Source organism: Lachnellula hyalina, assembly GCF_007821495.1.
Source record: "Lachnellula hyalina strain CBS 185.66 chromosome Unknown contig00167, whole genome shotgun sequence".
Classification (NCBI taxonomy): Eukaryota; Fungi; Ascomycota; class Leotiomycetes; order Helotiales; family Lachnaceae; genus Lachnellula; species Lachnellula hyalina.
The window spans coordinates 36,932-58,013 of record NW_022157281.1 but is presented as its reverse complement, the minus strand read 5'-3'; the positions used below and the strand labels follow the sequence as shown (position 1 = coordinate 58,013).

At 47.0% G+C, this 21,082-nt stretch overlaps 13 protein-coding genes across 13 annotated transcripts; 6 read left to right on the top strand and 7 right to left on the bottom strand.

Moving 5' to 3' along the window:
• Positions 1–58: 58 nt before the first annotated feature.
• On the bottom strand, positions 59–778 carry LHYA1_G006576 (uncharacterized protein; the record flags this gene model as incomplete). Its single annotated transcript, XM_031151513.1, has 1 exon — positions 59–778. The coding sequence occupies one exon, from the start codon at positions 776–778 to the stop codon at positions 59–61; it is 720 nt and encodes a 239-aa protein (XP_031002474.1).
• A 1,169-nt stretch (positions 779–1,947) lies between these two features.
• On the bottom strand, positions 1,948–3,066 carry ARD1 (D-arabinitol 2-dehydrogenase [ribulose-forming]; the record flags this gene model as incomplete). The annotated part of the gene is made up of 4 exons (XM_031151512.1): positions 1,948–2,268; positions 2,327–2,652; positions 2,706–2,813; positions 3,033–3,066. Coding segments are annotated over 4 exons (789 nt in total), but the record flags the coding sequence as incomplete, so codon positions are not given.
• Positions 3,067–3,934: 868 nt separating this feature from the next.
• Positions 3,935–5,047, bottom strand: xdhA_2 (putative D-xylulose reductase A; the record flags this gene model as incomplete). The annotated part of the gene is made up of 2 exons (XM_031151511.1): positions 3,935–4,867; positions 4,913–5,047. The coding sequence occupies 2 exons, from the start codon at positions 5,045–5,047 to the stop codon at positions 3,935–3,937; spliced, it is 1,068 nt and encodes a 355-aa protein (XP_031002475.1).
• A 747-nt stretch (positions 5,048–5,794) lies between these two features.
• On the top strand, positions 5,795–6,837 carry nucS_1 (Nuclease S1; the record flags this gene model as incomplete). The annotated part of the gene is made up of 4 exons (XM_031151510.1): positions 5,795–6,202; positions 6,257–6,268; positions 6,317–6,732; positions 6,786–6,837. 4 exons carry the CDS (start codon positions 5,795–5,797, stop codon positions 6,835–6,837), a joined length of 888 nt encoding a protein of 295 aa, XP_031002459.1.
• A 274-nt stretch (positions 6,838–7,111) lies between these two features.
• LHYA1_G006572 (putative glutamine amidotransferase-like protein) lies at positions 7,112–7,939 on the bottom strand (the record flags this gene model as incomplete). The annotated part of the gene is made up of 2 exons (XM_031151509.1): positions 7,112–7,402; positions 7,472–7,939. The coding sequence occupies 2 exons, from the start codon at positions 7,937–7,939 to the stop codon at positions 7,112–7,114; spliced, it is 759 nt and encodes a 252-aa protein (XP_031002458.1).
• An 832-nt stretch (positions 7,940–8,771) lies between these two features.
• On the top strand, positions 8,772–10,936 carry LHYA1_G006571 (putative transporter; the record flags this gene model as incomplete). The annotated part of the gene is made up of 4 exons (XM_031151508.1): positions 8,772–9,660; positions 9,781–9,983; positions 10,035–10,694; positions 10,751–10,936. The coding sequence occupies 4 exons, from the start codon at positions 8,772–8,774 to the stop codon at positions 10,934–10,936; spliced, it is 1,938 nt and encodes a 645-aa protein (XP_031002470.1).
• An 842-nt stretch (positions 10,937–11,778) lies between these two features.
• Positions 11,779–12,893, bottom strand: ZTA1 (putative quinone oxidoreductase; the record flags this gene model as incomplete). The annotated part of the gene is made up of 3 exons (XM_031151507.1): positions 11,779–12,030; positions 12,101–12,689; positions 12,739–12,893. 3 exons carry the CDS (start codon positions 12,891–12,893, stop codon positions 11,779–11,781), a joined length of 996 nt encoding a protein of 331 aa, XP_031002460.1.
• A 949-nt stretch (positions 12,894–13,842) lies between these two features.
• On the bottom strand, positions 13,843–14,318 carry amdS_7 (Acetamidase; the record flags this gene model as incomplete). Its single annotated transcript, XM_031151506.1, has 2 exons — positions 13,843–13,970; positions 13,994–14,318. The coding sequence occupies 2 exons, from the start codon at positions 14,316–14,318 to the stop codon at positions 13,843–13,845; spliced, it is 453 nt and encodes a 150-aa protein (XP_031002456.1).
• A 517-nt stretch (positions 14,319–14,835) lies between these two features.
• On the bottom strand, positions 14,836–15,856 carry amdS_0 (Acetamidase; the record flags this gene model as incomplete). Its single annotated transcript, XM_031151505.1, has 4 exons — positions 14,836–15,029; positions 15,081–15,351; positions 15,404–15,544; positions 15,599–15,856. The coding sequence occupies 4 exons, from the start codon at positions 15,854–15,856 to the stop codon at positions 14,836–14,838; spliced, it is 864 nt and encodes a 287-aa protein (XP_031002457.1).
• Positions 15,857–16,430: 574 nt separating this feature from the next.
• Positions 16,431–16,873, top strand: ctnR_0 (Citrinin biosynthesis transcriptional activator; the record flags this gene model as incomplete). Its single annotated transcript, XM_031151504.1, has 2 exons — positions 16,431–16,496; positions 16,562–16,873. The coding sequence occupies 2 exons, from the start codon at positions 16,431–16,433 to the stop codon at positions 16,871–16,873; spliced, it is 378 nt and encodes a 125-aa protein (XP_031002454.1).
• Positions 16,874–17,029: 156 nt separating this feature from the next.
• LHYA1_G006566 (uncharacterized protein) lies at positions 17,030–17,342 on the top strand (the record flags this gene model as incomplete). Its single annotated transcript, XM_031151503.1, is given in 3 exon segments — positions 17,030–17,212; positions 17,261–17,306; positions 17,323–17,342. 3 exon segments carry the CDS (start codon positions 17,030–17,032, stop codon positions 17,340–17,342), a joined length of 249 nt encoding a protein of 82 aa, XP_031002455.1.
• Positions 17,343–17,835: 493 nt separating this feature from the next.
• On the top strand, positions 17,836–18,469 carry LHYA1_G006565 (uncharacterized protein; the record flags this gene model as incomplete). Its single annotated transcript, XM_031151502.1, has 2 exons — positions 17,836–18,265; positions 18,303–18,469. 2 exons carry the CDS (start codon positions 17,836–17,838, stop codon positions 18,467–18,469), a joined length of 597 nt encoding a protein of 198 aa, XP_031002452.1.
• Positions 18,470–20,282: 1,813 nt separating this feature from the next.
• LHYA1_G006564 (uncharacterized protein) lies at positions 20,283–21,032 on the top strand (the record flags this gene model as incomplete). The annotated part of the gene is made up of 1 exon (XM_031151501.1): positions 20,283–21,032. The coding sequence occupies one exon, from the start codon at positions 20,283–20,285 to the stop codon at positions 21,030–21,032; it is 750 nt and encodes a 249-aa protein (XP_031002453.1).
• Between the last annotated feature and the right edge of the window lie 50 nt (positions 21,033–21,082).

The window sequence follows — 21,082 nt, the reverse complement described above, 5'->3', positions numbered from 1 at the left end:
CATAAAAGCCCACTGATTCAGAAGCCACAGCTTATTCCGGAATTCATCATCGTCGTCACTAAGGTCTCCATCCCCTCGTAGCAAACGAATTGGGGGGGTGTTGGTACTTGAGGTAATTCAAGACTGTGTGGTGAGTTCTCCGATCAAGTGGTCCAGTCCAAGCAGTTGAATAAAAAGCCCCACGTTGTGTTGTAGTCTTCTGAAAGTAATAGCCTTTCCCCTCAGCAACCAACTCATCAGTTACAAAATGAGACCCCCCTGAACATCGATAACCCCCAATATCTCTAATCCACTGGTATCCCTGATCACACTTATCCCAGCTTTGTGACAACTGATTTTGCGCCCACTGTTCCTGGTCTTGCTGGTCTTGCAATGGAAGCTGCTGGTATTGTGTTTGTCGTGTGGCCATTCGTGTATTGTGTTCGGAATCGGATCTCCGACTGGATTCACCTGAGTGACCAGTAGGTCTCTGTGTTGGATGCGAGGTTCTCGTATGATCGAGTAAAGGAAGACGAGTGGTGCCCATATGTTCGAGTAGGGGAAGGTGGGAAGAGGTGCTAGCACATGGTTGACGCTGAGATGAAGCGGGGAAGCTGTTTCCCGAACCCCCCAAGTCCATTCGCTGGTATAGGTCGTCCATATTAGATAAACCTTGACGGGGATTAGGTGCAAGCCTTCTTGCTTCGCTGCGGAAGTAGGCATTCGCATCGAGCCTCGAGGACGGTAATCCTCTTGCCCAACGAGAGTTAGATCCAGATGGATTTTGTGACGGACGCATAGTATTGATTAGATCTGCAATTTGAAATTTTTGCGTATCTGTAGAGAGAATTTTAATCTTTACTGGGGAAGAAATCTGGTTCTTAAATACCTAGATACACAGCTGCGGGGAATGTTATTCAACTTCATAGCGGCTGTGATTGAAAATTACCAGCTGTCAATTCCAATGACTCTCGCGATTGAAGGACTCCGGTTGGACTGTTTTGTGAATGCGATACACCTGACCGCTGATTCCATTGCAGCACCCGGGAGGGAAAGCGGACAAACTCTGATAAGCCTGGTATCTCACTTAGCTATACTTTAGGGATATTCAATAGAGGCATGCAGCAGCAGCGTTGTAATCCAACGTTCTCGCTAAAGCCCCTGAATCACAATCGCTAATTCAAAATGCCACCAAATGTTTTAAAACTGTGTATGATTTGTTTACTACCGAGAAAAATGCTTTATGCATGTATTAATACAAGAAATTCATAGCTAGCCTAAGCATAAATTAATTGGATGGGATTCTTTAGACCTGTCAGCTCTGACTTAAAATTGGTTTTAACTCCTGTGTTTGAAGTTTTAAAGGACGTCACGCTTTCCTTCCTCTGAGTAAAGGTAGTGGTGGGCTTCAAGAGCAGGAATGAAACAAGATATCTCTTCAAAATGTATCTTAAATATGAGTGTTTCTAGAGGTGTTATTATGCTATGTGTATGATGGTCAACAAAAAGGGGGCAAATACAAAAAAGAAATTAGGTCAGGACACCCCCGAGCAAGCTCGACGATTAGATTTTGCAGAACCCTAGACCAGTACACCATTACACATTTGATGTATTGTGATTAACTTTTATTCAATTATATAAACCCACTACTTTACCCTATTCTCGGCCCGGTTGCATGGTGAATGTGAACGTGAAATTGTGAATGCAAATATGAGAACAGAAATTGTCAACTTCGACACGAAGTGCAAAACATATAAATTTCCTATTTGGGACCATTTTGAGACACTTATTCACTGTGAAGGAGCAGCGCTGTGAATGACCACTTCTTGTACCAACATAGAAGTCAAGACACGGGGCAAATGATCACCTCGCTTCAATCAGGGAGTTTTCTGGAAGAAGCACTTGGCCTCTAAAAATCTATTGTCTAACGAGATAATTTAAGCCCTCGACTCAGCTTTTTACTTCTAGTTACCACGCAGTATGGCCTCCGTCACATCTCAAGTCCGCACCGGTCATGAAACTACTCCCGTCACTCAACATAAACAGAATCGGCGCCCGGTACTCCTCTGGATGAGAGAACCTTCCTAGCATACTCCCATCCAGCCACTGTGCTTTAACTTCTGGGCGTAACAGAGCACCGACAGTCAATCGAGTGAAGATGTAACCCGGACTGATTGAATTAACCCTGATAGGTGGGCTGTCGGTTTGATTTCCCCATTCCGCGGCAAGGGAGCGAGCAAGTTGCTGCACAGCGGCTTTCGAAGAGTTATATGCTGCAGTATTGACTCCCTTTCCCTCAACTTAGTAAATGACGCTTGATTTACTTTAGATTGAGAGTTATACGTACCTTGTTTGCAACAGTGCCACTCATACTAGCAATCAGAACCACACTCCCAGCTGTTTTCTGCTCCCGCATTACCCTTGCTGCTGCTTGAACTACGAGAAACGTGCCCATCACATTCAGGTCAAACAACCGTCGGAAGTCCTCAGGTGGATAGTCCACAGCGTCAAATTCTCCCGATATACCGGCTGTGGTAACCACGCCACGTAATGGATAACGCAGCCCCTTTACCGCCTGCTCCATGGTTTTGGAGACTTGATCCGCATTTGTGACGTTGACAGAGAAGTAGAAATACCGAGCTCTATTTTCACTTGCAACGTTATGGAAGCGTTCTGTGCTGCCACGTGAATTACCATTGGAGAGTGACTGGGGTCGGAAGAATTACCTAGATCCTGTGGGTGTTCTGGGAGGTCGAGACAAATGACATCGGCTCCTGATTCTAGAATCGAAATTATCAAGGGGGATCCAACTCCTCCGAGTCCACCTGATACTGCTTTGGATTAGTTTTTTCTCGAACTTTGAAAGAAGTGAGTGGGCTACCTAATATTGTGCGATTCTGAAGCTTGAAGAGGTCTTTGGTAGGTATTTTATATAGCGAGTTGTCCATGTTCTTTGTTAGTTTGAAGACAGTCGATGATTATTGAGCTTCTACTCTGCGAAATATCCGAAAACGAACAAGAGTTATTGTATTTTTGGTATAGTTAAATCTTACATCTGATACGGGCCATCTGCGGGCCATCTACCTTATCTACCCCGCCATTAGCTGTCGATCTCCTACATGGGGCTGCGGGGAGTGAGAATAGTGATATAGCGCGGGGCACCGAAATTAGAAATCGACATCACTTGTCGATTTATAGAGAGCCTATTCGAATCGCTGTTTTCGTACCACCAATCCACAAAGAGATCCATTCATCTGTTATGTTATGTGTTCCGGTTCATTCATGAACCAGGGTGATTTATGTATAAACGACTATAATTCATGAATAAACTAGTTCACTCATCCATGCAGTTCAATCGTAAATTTTAGCGTATATTCATGACTAAACTGGCTACCTATATTCACGAATGAACCGGAACATATGGATTAACGCGCTAAAGACTCGCTTATAGACTTTGTCCGTGCCATTGGGGTTGTTCCAAACTTCCTGGTTCTGTACTTCTAGCTTTCCTCTTCGTAGTTGTCTCGGTCAATAAAATCGGAGATACCATAACGTTCAAGGCTCAAACACGAGGGAGAGATGGACTTGGGAATGTGGGATTTGGAGTGTGTAAGGGTGAGGTACTTCCAGTTGCTGCTGGACCTAGAGTGTAACAAATAGCCATCATAAGATTTTAAGAATATCTGTCTGGTCCCGTGACAACCTGAAGAGAATAGGATGTTCCAGCTACGCCGTTTGACTGAGATGTTTCACTATCAGGAAGCGCTGATTCCGCTTGAGTTGTACACCGTGAATACCAGAAACGATTCGTTTTCGATAAGTGCATTCCCATTTAATACAAGAGCAGCTCTTATGTAGGGAAAGCCCCCTCAAATTTCGTTTTCTGTCGCTAAAAAGGGGCATGCCTTTGAATGCGTTAATGCACCTTATTCAAGATTTTAACAACTGGACAAATTCAAGTGGCTCCACGGATGAGAGTCTTGATACCTTGACCACTCTTCGTGCACTCCCACGCTTGAGTTGCTTCTTCAAAAGGAAACACGCCCGTAATCAGGTCCTTGACCGCAACCTTTTTCGAATCCAAAAGATGCATCGCCAATTCGTAATCACCAGCTCCATAGCGAAAGCTGCCTTTCAGATTGATCTCCTTCTCAGACAGTGCCTCAATGGGAAACTGGACCTTAGACTTTCCATGTCCAACCTGGATAAATGTCCCGCCACGCCGTAGAACCTGGATGCCGACATCGATACAAATTTCCGCTCCGGTGGCTTCGAGAACTACGTTTGCACCTTCGTCCAGAGCGTGAACATCTTTGATCTTTCGTACTGTCTCTTCAAGTGATTCCTCGCGTGCTGGTAGATAGGAACCCGTCGCCGCAAAATCGGTAGCAAATTCCAGCCTGGGGGCATTGACGTCCACCGAGATAATCTTCCTTGCCCCCATAGCTTTTGCAACAGCTGCACAAAGCACCCCGACAGTGCCAGCTCCGAAGACAACCACGTCTTGTCCAACTTTGATATCGGCCTGTCGGGAAGCATGTACAGCAACAGACAATGGCTCCACAAGCACGCCTTCATCCAAGGCCACGAAGTCTGGCAGTTTGTAGCAAAAGTCCTCTGGGATTTTGTAGTATTTTCTGAGTGTCCCATGCGAATAGGGTGGGTCCGCTGCAAAGGTCATCTGAGGACACAGGTTGTAGCGTCCAGATTTACAGTTCTTGCACCGACGACAGGGGAAGCCAGGTTCAATGGCCACTCTATCGCCTTTCTTGAGGGAAGTCACTGCGTTACCTATTTCCCAGACGACTCCGGATGCTTCATGACCCATGATCAGCGGGCGTGAGGGGTCAACTTTATTTACGATTCCCCCATGATTCCAAAAATGAACCTGTTCTAGTTAATATATGGTTTTGTGCAAGTACACGATGCTTACATCGCTGCCGCAAACTCCAACGAAAGAAATGTTCAGAACGACATCATGTTCATCCGTGATGGTTGGGTATGGGCTGTTCTCGAATTTGGCAGTTCCGGGCCCGTACAGAAAACAAGATGGATTTTCCATAGTCATTGTGTTATTTCAAGGTTGTTCAAGTGGTGCGTTGGTGGGGAAGAATGCTAGGGTGGAAAGTAAAGTTTGGATGAGGGGATCTTTTGCAGAGACAGATTTGAGAAAAAGAGGGAGAATTTATAGGGTTTAACATCCACCAAGTGTATCAGTTGTAAGGCTTCTTAGCAGCAAGGATATTTTGTTAATGTAATAGTACAGTAGCATCAAATTCGCAGGGCGTCGTAGTTTCCATGAGCAGCAGTGCTGCCTGACTACACACGCCCTGCAACGATATCTTGCCACTTCACACCTCACTTGCAGCAGTTCCTTACTGTATTAGATAAGAGAGAAAGCTTCTTGATTAGATAAGAGAGAGTGAGAAAGAGGATGGATGGATGACACGCCACGCCTTTTGATTACTGTAAAAGAGACACGCTCACGCTACTTCTGCAACGGGCCATGTCGCGGCGTCCCCAAGTCCCGACAGCTTCATGCAGCCCTAAGGTACAGTAGGAGTAGGGTAAGCTAGGCTAGGTCAACCCACCCCACCCAATCAAATACCTACATAGGTAAGCTTCACAGGTGTCACGGTCTCACGAATCACGACAAGATCGACCACATGCGCGACCTCTGTTTACCTACTCACTAAGTCGGTTCCCTGATTTATCTTCTTCTCATTATGTCCAAGATCTTGTCGCGCTCGCGTTCCAGTTCATTTACGAGTATAATTCCCTCCCATCTGTTTGCTCACCTCATCTTTAAATCAACATGAAGTTCCATCCTAGTACCACCAGTACCACAGCCTTATATCTCTTGAGCTCCCTCCCAACCTCATATGCCTGGGGTTCTCTCGGTCACGAGACTGTAGCCTACGTCGCCAGCAATTTCGTGTCCTCAGACACCACATCGTTCTTCCAAACTATTCTGCACAATCAAACCGACTCCTATCTTGCGGGTGTAGCAACATGGGCAGATTCTTTCCGATATACCGCTGCGGGCAGATTCTCAGCTCCGTTCCATTTCATCGATGCGGAGGATGACCCGCCTACTTCTTGTGGGGTCAAGTATTCGAGAGATTGTCCGGTGGAGGGGTGTATTGTGGGCGCTATTCTAAATTATACCACACAGCTTCTTGATCCAGACTTGGATGCCGTGAATAGGAATATAGCTGCCAAGGTAAGCGAAACCAAGATATCTCAAAATTTAGAACCAAATTCTGACACGGAATAGTTCGTCATCCATGTGAGCCCTTCAACGTTCCTGGAGATAGCTACCAACTAAATGTTCTAGTTCATAGGAGATATCCACCAGCCCCTCCACGACGAAAACCTGGATCGAGGAGGGAATTCCATCCTCGTGACCTTCGACAACGTACAAACAAATCTGCACCACGTCTGGGACTCCAACATTCCCGAGAAACTAGTCGGGGGCTATTCTCTTCCCGATGCAGAGAAATGGGCTACTGCTCTTACTGCCGCTATCAAGACCGGCGTTTACAAGACTGACGCGGACAGCTGGTTGGAAGGAGTAGATCTGAGAGATCCGGTAAGCACGAGTATAAAATGGGCCGAGGAGGCGAATCAGTTTGTTTGTCAGGCTGTGTTGCCCGAGGGGAAAGATGCGATTGTAGGGAAGGAGTTGGGGGGTGCGTATTATGAGGCTGCGGTGCCGGTTATTGAATTGCAGGTTGCGAGGGCGGGGTATAGGTGAGTTTGATCTTGAAGAGTTTGGATGATGTGGCTGATTATATGCGTTTTAGGCTTGCTCAATGGCTTGATCTGATTGCTGCCGGAGGTAAGACCGAGTTGTAAGAGCCTTGGATCTGGGCTGCATATTTACAGGTTTATTGTATATAATCTCAGCGTCACTTTCTGGTCGGCTTTATTGAAATCCCATCATCGCTCCAGAGAAGCTTTTCCTGATTTGATTTTCAGGAGTGAAACTCTTCCGGATTTCTAGTCTTATACTTAGTATCCCAGATATGCCAATTCTACCAGATAAAGCTATTCGAGTGTTCTATAATGTGGTCTTACCTCTCAATAACAAGTCTATGTTCAACTGCAGCAGATCATATGTCTTCATAACTCATTCCTCCAACAAAAATCTCAAAAACGCTTGTGCAACAACAACACCATCTTGGTACTTGTCCACCCTCGCAAGCATTTCTTGATACGTAGCAGCGTCAAAGATACCAAGCGTATGTCTAGTGTCCAAAATCTCCCTCACAATCTCTTCATTAAACTCCGGGTGTCCTTGTACCGTAATAAACCTCTTTGAAACATACATTCCCTGCACAGCACATTTCTCTGTATATGCCAGCGCCTCGACTCCTTCCGGGTATTCGTATACAATATCTCTATGCATTTGGTGCAATGCCTTAATCGATTAGTCCATGTCTGCTCTCATTACGGGTTGCTCGAAATGAAAAGGAAAAAGAAAACTCACCAATGCAGACTTCCCAAAAATCTCCTGCCCCCTCTTCGTCAAATCCATAGCCGTAACACTCGCCTCCCACCCCTCCTCACTCCTGTACACCTTAACCCCCATCGCCCTACCCACAATCTGATGTCCAAAACAGACCCCTATAATCCTCACCCTCCTCTGCTTCAATATCACCTGCACAAACTCCACCAGCTTCACAATCCAAGGATCATTGTCAAACGCATTGAATTTCGAGCCGGTGATGAGGATCGCGTCTATGTCTTCTAGTGAGGGGTACACTTGAGCGTTTTCCACATCGAAACTGGTGATTGCCAGGTCGGAAGAGGAGGATAGAACCGGGTGGGACAGTGTGTCTGCTGCGGAGTTTAGGAGGGCTTTGAAGACGCCGCCATAACCACCGTATTTTGAGGCAGTTTTCGGGAGGGGGGCGCCGCATTCGAGAACGGCTATTCGGAGGGGAAGTTGTGGCATCTTGGGAGAAGTTGGAGAGGAGAGGAGGATCAATGAATTGGTGAGTTTGTGACTAAGGACATGAAAGTAAATGAGTGTCGTGAGGCGTCCTGGGTGAGTTATTCAAAAATGGGGGAAACATTTCCAGAGGGGTGGGGTGGGGTTTTGATGGCCGGACTAATATTTATCCGACTTGTTACTGTACGAAATAGAGAATATTTTGAGGTTATTATTGTATGCTTTCCTCTCCTTTTCCCATCCCATCCAACCTTTAAAGTCGAGAAGGACGCGCTTATGCATGATAAGTGCCTACATACCATCCCACTGTGCAACCCCTCACGGAATGCATGTCAAGTTCGACATATCTATCCACTTGAGCGGCATTCGGGTGGGCATATCCGCTGCTACAGTACAGTAGCAGCATGCACCCACCCTTGACTAAGGTACATATAATAATATTTCCACCCAAACCCAGTAAAGCTCCAAAGTAGGACCCCACCAATACTCTCATACCTGTTGAAATCCTTGACAGCTTCAATTTTTCTCTCTTCATCTCTTAGTCTCTTATGAACTCCCTCTTCTTGGGCTACACTGCTACAATTTGTTCAGAAGAGACTCTTGTTTACAACACAGATCAAAGCCGTTTCTTTCCCGATCTCGACGTACCAATTGACGGGATTTTGCATATCTCCAGCTCACTGAGGGGTCACAGAGGGGTGTTTGGATACACTGCTGCCCGGATGACTCCGACCTTGCACGTTGCATTGATGATCCGACTTTATAAGTCGTGAATTACCTACCACCTTTTAATTTTTATACTCGTCGTCGTTTCACAAGAAACTGGTTCCCCAAAATGGCACCAACTTCAATTGCTCCAGCAAAGAGCGGTTCTGGGAGTCACAATGGCCAAGATGCTAACGAACGGACTAATCTCCTTTCGGCAACCCTGGAGGGATCAAGTCATGGTAGATTCTCTCGAGAAGATACTTTGATCGATGAAGATACCGATGAAGACATCGAGGCCAATGAGTTCGATAACCTCCTTTCGAGATCTGAGTCCATCACCACGGGTCTTGGAATTGAACCAGAATCCCAAGCAACTGCTATGCTTCGGGGACCGAGAAGATACGGCGCAGTTAAGTCAAAGCATCGAGCATCAAGTCACGCGAGCAGTCGACGCAAATCGTTCATTAGCACAAACAGCAGCATCCTAGAAGAAGTAATTGGCGAAGGAGAGGAGGACAAATCTGGATCGAAATCACCGTTTCTTGCTGGTGTAAGCGTCACGAGATTCTGGCTCATTTTTGGAGGGGTACTTGTTTCGTACTTCGTGGCCTGCTTCGATTCTACGATCATGGTCTCTTCTCATCCAATCATCACTTCGTATTTTGAAAGCTCCAACAGTGCTTCATGGCTATCGACGGCGTTCCTTCTAACTTCGACAAGCTTTCAGCCGCTGTTCGGGCGGCTATCAGATACGATTGGACGGAAACCGCCTTATGTGTTCACCATGGCTGTTTTCTTGATATCTACCGTATGGTGTGCCCTTGCTCAGAGTATGATAAGTTTCATCATTGCTCGAGCGGTATGTGGTCTCGGGGCTGGAGGAATGATGACCATGGGTTCAATAATTACAAGTGATCTCGTACCAATTGAGATTCGGGGCGTCTATCAATCTTACATCAACATTATATTCGGCGTTGGATCAGCCTTGGGGGCTGCGCTAGGTGGCGCGATTGCTGGTATGTATGTTTTCTTACCAAAACGAATTTTGATGTCCTTGTAATTGTCTCAGGAGCTTTGAGACATGGGATGCTCCCGATTTCGAACAAGCTCTAGAATTTGCAATACTAACTCATCAGATCACCTCGGATGGCGATGGGAGTTCGGTATCCAGGTTCCAGCATTGGTAATTTGCCTGTGCATCGCATGCTTCACAGTCCCCAAGAATCTTGGCCTGGCAGACGGCGTACAGAAGAAATCTTTATGGGAAGCAATGAAGGTTTTCGATTACATAGGATCTAGTCTCCTAACACTCTCCATCACTTTTCTCATCCTTGGATTGGTACGCTCCTTCCCTTTCCTCGCATTCTTTCAGTACTAACTGGAGATTCAGAACCTAGGTGGAAACGTTTATCCATGGTCCCACCCAATCGTGATAGTGTCTCTCGTTATTTTCGGCATTTGCTTCCCCCTCTTCATCTGGGTGGAAACCTTTGTAGACCTCCCCATCATGCCACTAAAGCTTCTTATCAAAAACCCCCGCGCTGGCCTCATTATCAGCAACAGCATTGGTGCAATCATCGTCAACGCAGTCACCTTTAACATACCTCTCTATTTCCAAGCCGTATTGCTCGAATCAGCAACTTCCTCCGGACTCCGCCTGATCGTCCCTTCAATCGCTGCATCAACAGCCGGTACAGCGACAGGATTCCTCATTACCTGGTCTAAAAATCTCAAACCTCCGTTGGTTGCAGGTGCATTTCTCATACTCGTGGGAACAGTGGCACTATCTTTGATGCAAAGGCGGATGCCAGATTGGGCATACTTAATCTTCCTTCTTCCGACAAGTATGGGCCAGGGCTTCATGTTCCCAGCAACATTCATGGCCGTGCTTGCCGTCTCGGAACAAGCCGAACAGGCCGTTGTAACGAGTACGCTGATTCTGTGGAGATCGATGGGAATGGTGCTTGGTGTTGCGACGAGTAGTCTAGTCCTGCAAAACGCACTATTTCACTACCTCGCTAAGTTCGTAACAGGGCCGAATCGAGACAAGGTACGCTCAGTCTACCCTTTCCATTATTCTATCCCCAGAAGCTGACATCTATACAGGTCATTGAAGAAGTCCGCAAATCAGTTAAAGCAATCCCAACCCTCGACCCCGTCTACCGCGAACAAGTCATCGATTCCTACGCTGCTTCCTTACGGGCTACCTTTATCATGGCTGCTAGTCTCTCCGTAATCGTCCTTCTCCTTACCCTTCCGTTGAGGCTTCCCAAATTAGGCCATAGGAAATAAATAAACGGTGCGATGCGTGGAGGCGTCAAAAAATATACAAATTGAAGACTATATATACTAGGCGTTTAGGAGGCATGGTGCATCTAATAATTCTAGCGTTCAGTTTACATAACATGGCTATTTCCCGGAGGCTTGACTGCTACTAAATAATCATTCCAAGCTTCAGAGAGGAAATACTCTCTCGTGTGCCATTCCCAATTTGAGGAATACCATAGACAAGTGCGATGTGCTGCGAACTTTCTATTCCCAGACATTTATTATCTCTTCAATACCTAGCCTTTAACATTTCCTGTCGTTGATCCCCCCCCTTGTCTATCATATCATATAGTACCAACGAATTCTCCGTTAGACTCGTATATTAATTATGCAGACTTTACAGGGCACTCAGATTCTTTCATATCATGCACCATCTTCTTTTCACAGAGCAGATGACTATAGTATACTATCAAGCGTAGCCGAACCATGTACATGAATCACTAAACGAACACCTTATCCAAACATCGCCTCGTATTTCTCATTCATACCTATAAACATCGCCCGGCTCGCTTAAGAAAAGGGGTGGGCGGGCAGGCTGGCGCAAGTATGTTATAAAATTTAGGGAGATGCAGTTTTAAGGGGCTGGAGGCTGCTTGCTGATGGTCGATGTTCTGCTTCAGAGTCGACGGCGGCTCCTTTCGCATTCTGTCATGCCTAGGTAGCCTTCTGACATCGATCGCACTTGATACAGTACCCAACTTTTTCGCTCTTCACTTTCACACATTATAATATACTCCAGACCATATACAGTACAACTTTTGCGTTTTTAGGATTATTGAGCCCTGTGGCTATTATGACCCGCCATCCTACGGCTTCAGCAACAGCTTGCCAGTGGTCTTTCGTCCCTCCAAATCAGTATGTGCCCTCGCAATATCCGCGAGCGGATACGTCTCATGAATCCTAGTGTTCAGCTTATCCTTGATAATGAAGTCAAAAAGCTCAGCACAGTACCCCTCATACTCCTCTCTCGTAGCAATATAGTGAAACAGCCCCGGCCTCAAAAGCTTGATATTCTTCGCAGTCAGTCTCGAAATCGAAAAGGGTGGTACGGCACCAGACTATTCCCCGTCAGTTTCACATGTCATCTCATTCCCACCACCTTAGACAAAACTTCAAAATCCATCTTACCGAATTTCCAAAACTGACAATCGTCCCCTTCCTCGCCACAACCTCCAAATCATTCTCAAACTGATCCTTCCCCGTACTATCAAAAACAGCCTTGACCCCGTCTCCTCCAGTAATCTCCTTAATCCTCCCCACAAAATCCGTCTCCGTCTTATAATTAATCACCACCTCTGCGCCATTCGCCTTGGCCAACTCCAACTTCTCCGCCGTGCTAGCCGTGCCTATCGTCCTAGCACCAACTGCCCTCAATAACTGACACAACCACAACCCCACACCCCCCGCAGCGGCGTGCACCAAAATCCACTCGCCTTTTTGCACGTGGTAGGATTCCCGGATCATGGTAAGAGCCGTGAGGCCCTGTAGCAGGGAGGCAGCTGCAATTCCTGCGGGGAGCGCGGAGGGGATGAGCACGGTTTTGGAGGCGGGCACGGCGGAGTATTCAGCGTAGGCGCTGGTGCCGAGCCAGACGACGCGGTCGTTGGGCTTGAGGTTGTAGAGATTGCCGCTGGGGCCGGTGGAGAGGATTGTGCCTTCTGCTTCGCGGCCTAGGATTTCGGGTTTGGGGGCTGGATAGAGGCCGGTGCGGAAATAGCTAGATGGTTGTTAGGATAGTATTGTAAGAGGGGTAGGGGAAGACAGACGTGTCGATGTAGTTTATGCCTATGAAATCGTTCTTTACGAGCACTTCTCCTTCTTTGGGGGTTGGGACTGGAAGGTCGGTTTTATATTGCAGGACTTCTACTCCGCCGGTCTTCTCAATGAGAACTCCTTTCATGGTCTTGGGGATGGAAGCCATTGTGCGTGCTAGACTTAGTCTTGTGTGGAATGGGAGTTGTGTCAATTGTGTTGCGCGACGGAGATTCGAAAGAAGTCTTGAGGTGTATCTTGCAGACATGCGAATACTTAACTAGTTGCTGAAGCTGAAGAATCTAGGACTTAGAAAATAAGAACGGTTGATTCTTATAAATCAGATGTGCACTAAGAATGACGTTTGGAGTTGGAGAGTGGGGTAGTGGATGAGGGGAGATCTACGCCAAGAGTACCTAGGTACAGGGCTCGTAGACTAGACTAGTGCCTCCCTAGGTAGGAATTTCCCCAGACGACACCATCAATACCGTCGCTCATACATTAAAAGAATACCAACAGCTTCATACTCAAAGCTCTCTAGCTACTCAACTCAGTTCCGACTGTGCACCATGGCTTTTGTTTCTTGATAATCTAATTTAAAGAGAATACTCGTACATCAGGCTCTACACGAAGTCATTTGTAGACACTATCTTTGCAGGTACAGTAGCCAGACTTCAGATCTCTTATTTTAGTGCTTTTGTCCAAGGTTATCTTGCTTATAATTTGATGTATTGCGTTTCAGGTACTGCACCAAGTATTCATCCATGTCAAGATTCCCGGGTTCGACCGAGTTAGTCTTCAATTCTCACTTGAGATGGAACATCGCTACACCACCCTGAGAATTCATTTTCATTCATGTGTCAATCAATTACCTTTCTTTTCTATTAGTCTTCCACAGACGTTTACTGCATAGATGCAATGCAACGAGTGTGCGAAATGCAATAGTCTCATAGATCAAGGTGGAAATATAAAACGGGATGTGTTAAAAAGGGGGGTCTAGCGAGCGCATCCTGCGCCTTAGTAATAATCCAAATTCCATGTAAGAAGGTGGTACTAGTATGAGGACAAGAAATGTTGTCTCCCAACTGTGAGTAATTTATCTCATATAAGATGAGAATTCAAGGGGTAATTTCATTGCCCAAAAGTCTTCCAATTTCCTCCGCAATAGCCATGATTCTCTCCTCAGTCAACCGCCGTCCCACAATCTGTACTGCCACCGGAGCACCATCATATGCCACAGGATCATCTAAATATCTCATTAGCATGAACTCCCCAACTCCGGAATGGAGAACTCGCATTCAGCTTGGACGGCTTCGTCGATACCACTCAGCGCTTTATACCCCTCCTTCTTCTTATCCACATTCTTATCCGCCCAAGTAATTGGCACAACAACACTCGTGAAGTCCAGAAGATTGATAGCACTAGCGTACCCGTAATACTTGAACTGGTTATGTCTTATAGCAGCCGTAGGCGTGATCGGAGCAATGATAGCATCAATCTCTTTGCCCAGCGTCTCCTCGGCAAGTCGGAACTGCTCTAAGTACTCGCACTGGTAGGCCCACTTCTGGAGTTGCACGTCCCAGAGCTCATTCATGTCGATTTTGGGAAGAGAGGGGTTGATGAGGTCGGCGAAGTTTGGGATGGCCGGTTCACCCGATTCTTTGATTGTGCTGAAGATGTCAGCTCCTCCATCGCCGGCGTAGACTATAGATCATTAGTAATGTGGTCCCTGTAAATGGTAGGAAGAAGGTGAGAGGCTAATAAGGCACTTTTGGGAACCTCAACACAGCAAAATCAGAGGAGGGACAAAGAAAATGGTTAGTTACTGCCGTTGATTATTTTGTTAGCATAGTCGTGCTTGTAGGGTGTCCATTGGAAGACATCGTGGCCTGCTGCTTTGAGGGTAGAGACAACGGTGTCAACACCTCGGAGAATGGGTGGATGCGGGAGGACTACACCGTCGCAGTTGTAGTATCCAATAGTCAAGCCTCCCGAAGAGAGCTTGGTTTTGATGACATCTGCTTCTGACTGTCTCCAGGGCAAGGGAACGACTTTTGGATCATATTTCCAGGGCTCTTCAGCCAGGACAGACGTCACGAAAAGACGCATATCTATGTTCTATCAGCTACGAACTTCTGCAACTTGAGATAAATACCTTTAACCGAGTGTGTCAGAGGGCCACAGACACTGTGAACAGTCTCTTGGCCTTGCATGCTATTTGCCATCTTTGCGTATGGCAGACGGCCATGACTAGGTCGCAAGCCGTAAAGGAAGTTGAATGCCGATGGGACTCGAATAGATCCACCTGAACATGTTAGATAGACGCATCTGTTAGATTTCGAATGAAGCAGCTTACCAATATCAGTCCCAACTCCAATGATCCCCCCTCTAAACGCGATCATCGCACCTTCACCTCCGGACGAACCCCCACAAGACCAGTTTTTGTTCCTTGGATTTACAGTGCGGCCAATTACATTGTTAATAGTTTCACAAACCATTAAACTCTGTGGAACACTTGTCTTGACGTAGAAGACGGCTCCGGCTTTCAAGAGGAGTGTAACGAGGACTGAATCGACCTTGTCAACCTTTCCAACCCACGCAACGTATCCCATAGATGTTTCTAATCCCTAAAAAAAAACAGTGAGTTCCAGTGAGACATTCCAATCTGGTGAGCTGTACCTTGATTCTGAATTGGTCTTTAAGAGAGATTGGGAGCCCGTGAAGAGGGCCAACCACTTTTCCTGTCTTCTTGAACGATTCATCGAGTTCTTTTGCACGTGCTAAGGCCATTTCAGGGAAGAACTCGAGAGTGCAATTGGTCTGGATAGAAGATTAAAATGATATATTTATCCCTTGAAAAGATACTATACGTACTAGTTGAGTAGCTAGAGCAGCTCTTTTGCAAAATGCAGTCGTAACCGCAACGGAAGTCAACTGACCCTCGGCCATCTTCGTAACCAAATCGGTAGCAGAAGACTCTGTAATTGCTAGTTCCTCAGCAGTCATGATGCCACTCTCCTTGGGATAGTCCATTACAGAAACTTCTGTTGGTGCTGATTTGAGACGCCATTCTGGAGGAATGGATGCCGCAATGCGCGCTTTCTTATCTTCTGCTATCTTCTCCCATGCCATTGTGTATTGAAGTTCGCACAATTTGACTAATATTTTGAGGATACAGAACAACCGTGAAGAGAAAGCGAGAAGTACTTGAAGACTGGTCTGAGATCATAAACTAAGGTAGCTTAGCCCAAAAGACCGGTAGTCTTTATAAGATCTTACATGGCGGGGTAGAGTAGTAGATAGGAGGAGCTTATCGGAAGAAGGTGGGGTTGAGTGCGGCCAAGTCTTGCCCATATGTATACTTCGGTCGAAACTTTACAGAAATCATGCCTAAGCATATATAACAGAAGGAAAAGGTAGACATCATGCCGAGATGGTCAGCCTTATCCACGAGGCTGAGCCACTGAACTATAGGTACCTACCGTCAAATACGAGATGGGTCCATATTAACTCCGAAAATGGACGCAGACACGGAACCTTCGCTTCGCTTCACTTCACTTCGCGTGTCATGAAGTCAGAAGCCTCCTCTTGTGCTCTAAACACGTGTGCGAGAGGTATAGATGGACTGCCGCAAATCCAGGAGAGAGTGATTCGTTGCTGTGTTATGATTGTGGGCGGCCGGCCACTTCAGTACACCTTATGAGCCATGGTCAGGGTTGGTGGCCGCGCCTATGTCTCACGCTGCCAGGAGTGTCGAAGACGCAAAGTCAAGGTGAGCTCTCTTCTCCCAATATGCTTGCCGCCTGAAGACTCACACACGCTGCTTGGCTGTAATAGTGTGATGGCCAGCAACCTGCATGTCAGCGTTGCATCGATACCGGTTCATCATGCGGAGGCTATGAACGCGCCGTTGACTATGTGCACTTTGATGGCACACATAGTTATAGAACTAAGAAGCTGGGAAAGTCGGAGAATGTCTCACTCCGTCCAAAGCAGGCCCAGAAGTCTCCAGCAGAGCGTTCCGTGCGGAATAGAGCGGCTGCACTGAAACGGAGAGATGCCCCAGAACAAAAACTTCCCATTGGAATAGAGGCGAATGGAATCATCGCCCCTTGGATTGATGAGTCCTTTGGTGTTGCTCAATACTAAACGGGACTTCTTGCTGTCATTCAAGACCGCTATCTCCCTGATATGGGCGTTGTCTCAAGCGACCTGGGACAAGGCATCTGCGAAAGTTGGATAGGCGAAGCATGCGCATTATCTTTCCTTCCTGGGTCAGAGAAGCTCCATGCTTCTTTACTCTCAATGTCTCTGGCCCTGCTAGGCAAGGAAGGGGCGGACCAGGCTTTGATATTTTCAGGAGTACAGCACTATACTCGAGCCCTCAATGGACTTCGTACAGGATTTCGTAGCGGCTCATTTCCTACTCTTGATCAACATCAGGTTGATGTCAACTTGATTACATGCCTTAAGTGCGCTATGTATGAGGTAAATCCCCCGTGCTTATTCTTTGCTAACCTCGCTGATGTATAATAGCTAGTTGCCAACAACAATTATTATCACCAGATGCAGCACCTGCAAGGTAAGTACTATCACAGGGAACTCCCCCGAGCAATGAGGGATTAGGGTTGATGTCTTCCTTTGATCTCCTGTCCGTCATTCATTTGCAAAGAAACGGTACTAATTTGATGTGGAAAGGCGTTGGAGCTATGCTAAAGGCACGCGGTGTTCAGAACCTAAATTCGCATGCTAGTCGGCGGACCTTCTACGAGTATCGAGCAATACAGCTTCCAGTCTGCCTCACAACTCGCAAAGCATCGTTCCTGTGTCTTCCTGAGTGGAGTAAGATAACCACACTTCGTGTGTCCTATTATACAGGCGTTAGGAGCCGTACGGTGGCTCTGGAATATTACTCCAGGCACTATCATATCTTACGAATGCCTTGTAATCTAGGATGCTCTTCAAGAAGTCAAGCTAATTCACCGTCTTCCGCAGTTAAACCACCCTGGAAATCCGAGGAACCTAATAGTTCTAGTTACCTTCAGACCTTGATAGACCCTGCTTTTCATCTACCGTGTGTCATGCAAGCCTTTGACAAGATAAAAGCTGAAATGCAATCGGATCCGTCGGATGACGAAGACAATTTCACACTACTGGACAGTCTGATCAAGATTGTTCTGAGGGTCGGAAACGCCATCTCAGAATGGGACGCCAAGCTCCGCGGAGGAGATGGAAGGTTGCAAATTTACAAAGAATGGTTACCAGTCAAGACTTTAGATGATGCTACGCCAGTCGCATACTCGATTCAGTTCTCATTCATAAGCTTTGAGGTTGCTGCCGCTTTTATATTCTGCGAGATGACAAAGATTTTTCTCTGCCAGCTTATTATTGACATGACAACCTGTGCTCGAGGATCTACGACGGACGATTACAAGTCATTCTCCGATATTGATATCCGAAAATACAAAACAAAAGCTATGAAGTCTGCTGATAAACTCTGCCAGTCAACCGACTATTTTTTTTGTTCAGCACCAGCGGATGGTTAGGAGGATGATTATGTTCTTCCCATTTGAAACAGCTCAGACTCTGCTTTGCAACCTGAGTAAGACTGGGACTGGAGATCCTGCGCAGGATGCGCTACTTGAGCTGAAAGTTGGGTTTTGTGAATCTGTGCAGACTTCTCTCAGGACCGAGGGGCTCGCTTCTATGGGTGGAGTGAACCTGAGTTCGAATCTCAAGAGGTGATTGCTTTTGAAGACTCGAATATCCTGACGGAAGGTGTTAATGGAACAGTTTGCAAATTCGAGAACGTTTCTCGAAAGGAGGCGTGCTAGTTGATGAAGGTAGACAATTTGAAAGCGGTGGAATCTTGCATGGAGTATGAATACCCCCTTCATGCTAGACACAAAAATCGGCACTCATTATCAGCGACTTCAGATTCCCTATGCCGCGTGGCACATTATATATTGGAGCCGCCTTTTCTGTCTGCCGAGAAGGACTCTCACAGGTGCAAGGAAGCTTCTCCCGAAATGTATGCTTGCATCATCAATCATGATGCGCCAAGGCCTTGGCATCTATGCGCGCTCTCTTGTCTATCATATTTTCAAGGATGTCCCAACAAGGACACATGCAAATTTTGGCAACATTCTCCCTTGAACAGCCATAGCCAAGGCATCATGTTCACACACAAAACAAAAAAAAAAAACTTCAACGAAACCACTGATTATGGAGCTTTACGCTCTCATCAAACCGCAACGCTTCGGATCTGAGGCCCTAGTGCGTGTATGGTCTATTTTCAAGCGACTGTCACTCTTTGCAGGCGTTGGAGCTTCCGCCTTTATATCCAGGACCTCCTACCGCCTGCAATTATTCTCGAGCTGGATTAGCAAGGGGTGAGATAGCTACCATTGATCTATTGGGTCACTTTCGCCTTGGTTATTCCGACGATACGTTATCAGCATATTCTCCTCCACTAATATACGCCGAGTACTACGGGGTTTTGATTGGTACTGTGGTTGCTATTGCTGGTTCATATTATTGTCAGTGTAGCTCGCCTTGAGCACGACGTTTTGGGCTGCTTTGGTGCCATCTTTGTTGAGTATTCTCGCCAAAAAAGGGGGTGGGTGTGGGTGTGGGACTCGGGGAAAAGGAGGGGCATCGCTTACCAGACCAAAGCACTTGATTGGCTCAAATGTTTATATCCTGAAACTGATATCAGTGTGGCTTTTCAATGGTAACCATTGAAGCTATTCCCGCATGTGTACATACCTTATCTCCATAGGATTCCAGCGCATCAACCTCCCCCACCAACAGTCACCTGCACATCAGCCTCCCACGCTTTAGCAGCTTCACATGGGGGTCCAGACTTCTGTGCCGCAGCGATAACCCGCCAAGCGTCCCGTTCCTTATCGGGGCCAATGGCACCCACGTGCGAAGATAATACGTCAGGATATAAGGATGTGCTCGAATCCCCTCGGTTTCACAGTTTGGATTGTTGACAAATGTCTAATTTTGCTTTGATTGAGTCGTTTATTAGGTAAAAGGAGGTCGGGAGAATGGCTAGACACCATGCTCACGCCCACGTGCATATCCAAGAGCTGGACCTTAGTAGCCAGATGGGCCACACCAGTACTATTGCGGATCGAATGAATACTGTTCCTGGCTTTAAGACCAGTGCTGGTTAGTAGGACTGTCTTTTCCTATTTGGAAAAAATATATATTTTCGTTTTTGTCTTGTGGGTGGTTGAAGTTTCCTTTTACATTTTGACTCGGAGAATTGGAATTTCTTGTACCACCTCGGACAATTTATCCACTGCTTTCAACGTCGCGTTGCACAAGCTTCTTGCAGACAAGTACGTCTGCTCAATCTTATTTGAGTTTATACAATGCAGAACCAGCTAACACGTCCTTCTCACTGCAGCATTTTTCACCTTCCTTCGCGCAAACCTCGTCCTCCCTGCCTCAATCATAAACTCCAACACCTCAACACCCCTCCTCTACCCCATCAACTTCACAAACCCTCCCCCCGCTATCCTTCCTCCCCTCCAGTGTCGCAAACATGACCTCCATGTCCGACGAGCTCCCTGCTCCCACCAACCCCCTGGCCTCAATTCCACCGCTCACAACGCGCGTCCTGGTCTCCGAACCCGACAAGGTCGCCGCGCTGAAACTGGTAGCCGATTCCATCGCGCAGCAGCGCCAAGCCGCGTCCCGAGCAGCGATTTTCCATCCGTTGACGATTGCGGTGTATATTGGGTTACTGGCGATCGTGAGTCAGCTTTTGTATAAGACGAGAGAGGATATTGGGATTGTGGCGACGACGGGGGCGGGTGTTACGATGGCGTGTTTGATCCTTGTGCGGGGACTCACGTCGGGGTACATCAATCTTGCCGAGGAACTGAATTGGAATTTCTTAACGGTTAATAATAATGATGGGGAGGAAGATGTTGTTATTGGGAGTCGATATGGGGAGGAGATTATCGGCGCTCTGGTTTTAAGGCTGGAGAGGAATGGGAATGGCAGCGGGAAGAAGGGGAGGAAGCTGGGTGGGAAGGGCGTGGTGCGCGCGTGGACGGTTCGCATTAAGTATCGGGGCAAGGGGGTCGGGACTGAGTTGTTGGAGGAGGCGGTTAGGGTTACGAGGGAGAGGATGGGCGGGAGTGCTGAGGTTGGGTTTGCGGCCGAACATGCGAATAGTCAGATGGTGTTGCCGGAGCTGTTTAATGGGGGGTTTAGGAAGAGGGAGGCCAAGGCGGCGAAGACTTTGGATGGGGTTGTTGGGAGTTTTGAGGGGAAGAAGAAGAGGTAGGTTTTGCTTTCTTGCGTTTCCTGTGGGGGTTGGGGAGTTTGTAGATGCTT